This window comes from Buceros rhinoceros, unplaced genomic scaffold (genome assembly GCF_000710305.1).
Source record: "Buceros rhinoceros silvestris isolate BGI_N320 unplaced genomic scaffold, ASM71030v1 scaffold17396, whole genome shotgun sequence".
Classification (NCBI taxonomy): Eukaryota; Metazoa; Chordata; class Aves; order Bucerotiformes; family Bucerotidae; genus Buceros; species Buceros rhinoceros.
This window is the reverse complement of record NW_010419530.1, coordinates 3,942-11,125: the sequence shown is the minus strand read 5'-3', so window position 1 is coordinate 11,125 and position 7,184 is coordinate 3,942. Positions and strand designations below refer to the sequence as shown.

Here is a 7,184-nt window from a genome sequence, read left to right as displayed (position 1 = left end):
CTCTTACCCGAGAGAAAACATCAGGTTTTGGAAAAGACTAAACTGTTACAGATGGTTCAATAACTGCATTTAAACTGACAAGCAGCAGCTCTGGGATTATATTCTTGCTGCAAATATGAACCGTACAATTACATACTTAACCAATCAGAACTACATTTTACTAAAAGAAATTATCTAAACTGACTTCACATACAATTCACCTCACAGTCAGTCACTGAACCGTTCAAAACACGGAGGCTTCACAATCCAGGATCCAAAATGATTTTCCTTTAAGTAGTTTTGCAGCAAGTTTTTAGCTCCTTGATACAATTCAGATTGAATCTAAAAAAAACCAAAAAACAACCAAGAAGTATCCTGATGGATAAATAAACATTCAGTATTGTTCAGTGTAAATCTAAACACATGGTGACCACTGTTAGCAGCTAAACAGTCAATCAGCAAACCGCTCCACTTTCAAGTAGGTTTTAAGTCATTTAAAAAGCATCTCTTCATGTTCTATCGGGTGTCATTTACAGAAGCTTAAGTTTCATGTAACAATTTGGGAAACAAAATATATCTCTTGAACCAAGGAGAGGAAAAACCTGGAAGAGTACAGACAAGTAAGACCAGCCTATGTCTCTCCAAGTATGGACAGAAGCAAGTGAACTGTGTTTACAGCAATCAAGAATCCCAGCAGCTCCATTAAGTAATTTCTTTGTATTTTTATGCCACAAAGGAACACTTGAGACCAAATGTTGTCTGATGAACCATTCCTACTTTTCTACACCTCTAAGAATCCTTCCACAAGACTACACTGTGGTAGAAAAATACCTACGTAAGTATGAAATGAATATAAAAAGTAAGATTCCAAATTAACTAGTGAACAGAAACCCCCAACCTTTTTAATATGAAACTCTCTCACATGAGGAAAATGGCCAGCAACCTCCCTAAACTGAGAGAAGATGTGGCAGATTTTCAGAGAGAATGTTTAAAAATTAATTCAGTAGATTAATTTTACTTGAAAACAGCAATTTCAGAAATTCTCAGGCAAAGATCATAGGCAATAAAGGAGATCCAGCTGTTCAGATGAAATTTTCAGCAAAACAGAAAGTCACCCGTGGCTATCAAACCAGCTTTGAGAGCAGCCCTTGAGAGACTCCTTACTAAAACGTTGCCTTACCGCCATACCAGCTTACCTTAGCTTCATGGTACGTTGCAAACTGAAGCAAATCATCACGTTCTGCTTCCTTAACAAGCGATCTGAAACGACTGAACATCGCTGCCTTGCAAAGGCGACTCGCCATGCAGCTGCCACTTTTGAATGGTGAACTACAACCAAAATGAAAAAAGAGTAATAAAAAACTCAGTAACAAACATATTACAGGTATATTGCTTTGATCACTACAGGATTTCTTTCCCCCTCTAATGCTTTTGGAATACAATCATATGATTCTGCTTCCACTTTCAATGAGCAAAGCTAATGCCTATCACCAGCTGTGACAATTTAAACAAGCCAACCAAAAATGGTTTTCAAAGTGGAATTCATCTGAACTAGGTTGCTATTTGGTTTTATGCATTTTGAAAACTAAAACGTCCGCTACAACAGTAGCGAATAGAAGGGAATAAAGATGTATGAAAGAACTACTTATATCTTGGGTTCTCACTGTAAAGTTACAAGATCTCTAAAACTACACCTAATCATAGGATACATTCACCTAAGGCAGGTGAGAACCTGGGGCTAATACTGTGACCTCCACACATAGCTCAAAAAACAAATACTCCCCTGAACCAGCACAGAACAGTCAGGCTAACCATGATTTCCAACATCATGAAAAAAAATTCTAACCTTTCAGTGGTTTTTCCATTTAACCCATCCACAACCTCCAGGGATTCATCTGACAATGACCAATTCAAACTGAGAGAGGTCTGCCTGCAGTTTGTTTGAATGGGGTGTGCAGCATTCACCAGGTAAATATGAGATCTGTTGACCAGGTATGGCATGGGAAGCTTTGACATAAGTGCATCATCAACACGCTTGTTTATGGCTATTTCCAGCCCTCTCGTATTCTTGCAATCTCCGTTTCCTATTAAACAAAATAGATCAGTCACATATAAAGTACATCAAATTAAAAAAAATTTTACAAAGCAGCTATGAATGCAGATGTTTCCACTGGTCTGCATTTTATTCATTTTTACTTTGTTTGGAAAAATCTGTTCCACTATTCAGTTCGCAGAACAAAATTGGTTTCACAGCTCCTTCTCCAGAGGTATCATTATTTTCCCTGGATGCCTCCTTTCTGGAATTACTATTCTTCATCAAGTCTTCACAATTCTTGCAGAAGACAACATTAAAATAGAAGATGCAACAAATCCTTTGATGTCCTAGATTAGAAAACACACTGAGGAGTTCGCCCACATTACTCCACATTCAAAGCCATTTTTGACTCCTACTAAATAAACATATTTTAGTCCACAGCATCTCAAGGGACGGTCACAGAATTTCTATCAAGCAGAAGGGCAATACGTTATAGATCAGTATGTTTAATTTGAATGCCATATTAGAGCATATTAGAAATCTTTTATCACTTTAAGCACCCAAACTTCCTCAGAAAGGACAGGCCTTCACCAACTCTCGCAAGATCTTTTGGAGCACTTCAAAAAACCTTGTTCTGTATTGTAAAAGGAAAAGCTGCTACACCTTCAGCATCTGGAGAACTCAGACATCTGTGTACTAAGTCTCATGATACAAATACTGAGAGGAAGAAACACCTGAAAACCTTCAGAATAACACCCATTAATTTAATACCACCCCATAAATAAAAGCTACTGAAACGACTTCTGGTAACAGTATGGTCTTTCCGACTGCCACAAAATCCTGAGAATTCACTATCACTTTGGTAATCCCTACTCTTCAATGAAACATCTATTTGCATGAACCAATACAATGGGCGGGGGGCACAGACCAGGGACACCACACAAAACTGGTAAGACGACTTTCCGTAAAGCTTGTTAAGATACCCGAGGGAGAAAGTGAGCATTTTCAGTTAAATCCTGGCAGTTTTTCCACCACTGCTCAATTCTGTAACTACCCTGTCACCTTAGAGTCACCACATTTGACTGAATGGTTGACACAACATTTGTCACACTTGGTATTTTCTCAGTAACTAAAATTTAATTTGTTATAAAACAATGCTAAATTTCCTCTGTTACTCGAATACATAATAAAGGAAGTGGAAACTGTCAAGCTAAAACAAACCCACAATGACAAAACAGAGAGATGAACTGAGTTTTACATTAGGGCATTTCAAAGACAAGTGGGGAAAACAAAAATACACATTTAGTACCTTTTCAGAAAAATATTGTAGTTCTTTAAAGAACCATCTCAATTTAGTGCATTATAGAATGTAATCAAACTGAAAACATACAGAAAACCCCACTGAAACGTGCATTAAGCTTACCTACAAGAATGCTGTTGATGTACACTGGTTCGATGAAGTGACTCAGCAACGCCCCCTGAACACCGACCACTTCCCATTTCAATAATTTGTCACTAGCTGACATACTGCTTGCTCTAACAGCTTGAGGTGGACAAGAAACAGTTAGGTACATCTTGCCTTCTACAGCAACGTGGAGACTCAGTTCTTCAACAGTTTCGTAAGCACACAGAGATTGTGGTCTGACATGTCTAAAGCAAGACAAGAAAACGAATTTTGGTGAGAAAGTACTCTAATCAGAGACTACGGCCAAGTGCCACCTAGTGCTGTTTCTCAGAAAACAATTACCAGGTTCAATGTTCAAAACTAAACACGTTCAACACCCCCCTGCAAGGCTACAGGCTTGGGGAAGAGTGGCTGGAAAGCTGCCCTGGAAAGTGGAGAAGGATCTGGGGGTGTTGGTCAACAACAGTTGAATATGAGCCAGCAGTGTGCCCAGGTGGCCAAGAAGGCCAACGGCATCCTGGCTTGTATCAGGAACAGTGTGGCCAGCAGGAGCAGGGCAGTGATTGTCCCCCTGTACTGGGCACTGGTGAGACCACCCCTTGAGAACTGTGTCCAGTTTTGACCCCTCACTACAAGGAGGACGTTGAGGTGCTGGAGTGGGTCCAGAGAAGGGCAACAAAGCTGGTGAAGGGTTTAGAGAACAAGTCTTACGAGGAGTGGCTGAGGGAACTGGGATTGTTTAGCCTTGAGAAAAGAAGGCTGAGGGGAGAATTTACCACACTCTACAACTGCCTGAAAGGCAGTCAGCCTGTTCTCCCATGTGACAAGCAACCGGAAAAGAGGGAATGGCATCAAGTTGCTCCAGGGAAGGTTTAGGTTGGACACTAAGAAAAATTTCTCTTCAGAGAGGGTTGTAAAGCATTGAAACAGGCTGCCCAAGGAAATGGTGGAGCCCCCATCCCTGGAGGCATTTAAAAGATGTGAACATGTGGTGCTGAGAGGCATGGCTTAGTGGTGACCTGACAGTTCTGGGTTAATGGTTGATGATCTTAAAGGTCTCTTCCAACCATAACGATTGTGTGATTATGTTCAATATTTGTAACGATTTCTGTTCAGTATTTCTTCAAGTATTATTATGTTCAGTATTTGTAAAATTTAGAGACACCACATTCAGCTGCTGAGGTGACTAGAATACTGAAAGCAGTATTTAAGCAAGAAACAGTAATTCATCCTAATCTTAGCCATCAGTTGTGCAAACATTTAAAAAGATCAGCATATGCTGCAAACGAGCTAACGCTTTGTGCCTACTCACACTCTGACAGAAGTGACCTGGGCGCTGTTCATCTTGCAAAAAAGCAGCTGTAAGGTTATTAATCTGCTTTAAAACATAACTTATGCAGCAATTCTTCAAATTATTTAAAACAAGCAGATGCAACACAAAGGAAGCAAACCAGAGATTGTTCTGAAGCAAAACAGTTTTTCCCCTTAACTAGAAGGGAGATAAGAAGTCAAAGCCTAAAGTTTTGACCTAACGCTCCCCAGTTTTATTAGAACTTACTTTTGCTTTACTGCATTATTATGAAGCAAGCACTTAATTAATAAGTAACACACTACCACCTGTTAAAAATTGGCCACCTTTTGCTACTCAACAGATTATGTGCAAGTAACTTCGTTCTAAAAACTGTCTTTAAGTAACTCTATACAGAAGCACATAGGCTGTATTAGAAGAAAATACTTCCCACAGTCTGCTCAGGAGAGCACACACCAGAATGGACAAAAAGCAAGCAATAAAGCGCTGAATCTGTGATCTGGCTATGACAGAGTAGCTTACAAATGGTTAAACCAGTGACTGCTGGTGTTAAAATGTCAGAATTACTGAAAAAGAAACTTTCCAACATTTAAAGGAAGTCAGAATTGTAAAGATAAGCATAGGACTGTATTTGTCCCACCAAGTTCTTCTCATTACCTTTTTTCTACAAAGTAGAGCAGGAATCTATTGTTTCAATTTAAGGTTTTTTATACTCTAGTCCTGTGGTGCAAAGGATGACATCAAGTCACCACATCCATCTGCTCAGTGGTTGAATTAATGATTTATTAGTACTTTAATAGTACCTTGAGAGGAGGGTTAACAGAAAAGCAGGTATCTGTAATAAACAAAGCATCGTCCTGAAGCTATAACCCATGCAAAAGGTTTCTGTATCATCATGTTGAACTGTATCTCATATACTTATCACTACCATCCTATACATTAATGCTTCCAAAACATGGAAAAAATTCAGACTAGACCTCCCCGTCCCACCTTAGACACGTGTAACAGTCCGTATTTTCCACACCCACAACACATTTGTCCCTGCAAACAACTTAATCTTCCACTAAAACTCATCTGAAAATACCAAGGTACTTACCGCTCCGGTTTTAACTGAGCAGTTCCTTTTGGAAGCTGATTCACGTAGAGAAAGATACTTGTATTTTGCTTTAGGGTAAGCAGCTTTGAGCCCGGCACTGTGCAAAATATGGACTTCTCTGTCCTCGCTGGATTTTCATTATAGAACATCAGAAGATGTCTATAGAAATACCTAAAAACAAGTGTTAAGTAAATGTGAAATTTAAGTAAACGTGAAAAACATGATGTTTACAAATACATGGACATTCACATTTCATTCATGATTTGAAAACAATCCAGAAGGTAATAACTATAAAATGCAAGTGCACTTACATTTACAAAACTGAGAAGAACTGGCTTCAAGAGAACAGGTAACTAACTGTACGCACATTCTCACCTAAGTAGAGAACGCCTTGCAATGACAATGGCATGGCTGTCGTGCAACACTCTTCCATCACGTTCAAAGCACTGACTGTAATTACATTCTCCTGTTCCCAGAGCTACAACTTCATGCTGTCCACCTAAAAAGACAACGACATTTGGTTTCACGTGACTGTGGTGGGTTAACCTTGTCTGACTGGCAGGTGCCCACCAAGCTGCCCTCTCACACCCTCTGACCCCCAGCAGGCTGGACTTGATGATCTTAAACACCTTTTCCCACCTAAATTCTTTGAAAAAAATTAAAAGCTCATAGGCCAAGATAAGGACGGGGAGATTGCTTGTCATTTACCATCATGTGCAAAATAGACTTGACTTGGGAAAGATTAACTTCATTTATTGTCAATTAGAGTAGGATAGTGAGAAACAAAATCAAAACTAAAACCAGCTTCTCCCTAACCCTTGCTTCCTTCCAGGCTCAACTTCAGTTCTGACTCTTCTCCCTCCTCTCAAACACAAACAGCCCAGGTTTCCCACTCCCCAATACTCAGATTAAAACAGACTTGCCTTTTTCAATGATGAAGGCAGCCAGTGAACTGCCACAGCTTTGGTACTCAGGATGTCTGGCAGTCAGGCTGTTAAATGCTTCTTCAAGCATCTGTGAAAGTTTCTGATACATAAGCTGTCCTAAATAAAACAACAGATGTCAGCAAGTCATAAATGTGCAGGGCAGGGAGAAAAAAACCCAGACCTGATCAACCCTTGCCAAATTATAAATCTAAACACACGGTAAAAGCATTATCAACACACACTTTCGGGGTTCTGGAGATTATTAGGATGGACATGAATAAGGGCAAGCCTAGCTGAACACCTTATGCTTTTATTATTCGTGATAATGACAAGCATTTATAGGGTAATTTGAATCAACAGACAAAAACAAGACTACTCCTTACCAAAAGGGATCTCTCGAACAGGAAGAGAGTTTGCTGGAGTCTGGGGCTCAG

General features: G+C 39.7%; 1 protein-coding gene across 1 annotated transcript in view; it reads right to left on the bottom strand.

The window, feature by feature from the left end:
- Window positions 1–207: 207 nt before the first annotated feature.
- ADAD1 (adenosine deaminase domain containing 1 (testis-specific)) overlaps window positions 208–7,184 on the bottom strand; it is a 10,905-nt gene continuing 3,928 nt past the window's right edge. Inside the window, 8 exon segments of the mRNA XM_010138979.1 lie at window positions 208–321; window positions 1,176–1,308; window positions 1,826–2,063; window positions 3,438–3,664; window positions 5,825–5,995; window positions 6,200–6,323; window positions 6,748–6,867; window positions 7,134–7,179. Of these exon segments, the coding sequence (XP_010137281.1) occupies window positions 208–321; window positions 1,176–1,308; window positions 1,826–2,063; window positions 3,438–3,664; window positions 5,825–5,995; window positions 6,200–6,323; window positions 6,748–6,867; window positions 7,134–7,179 (1,173 nt within the window).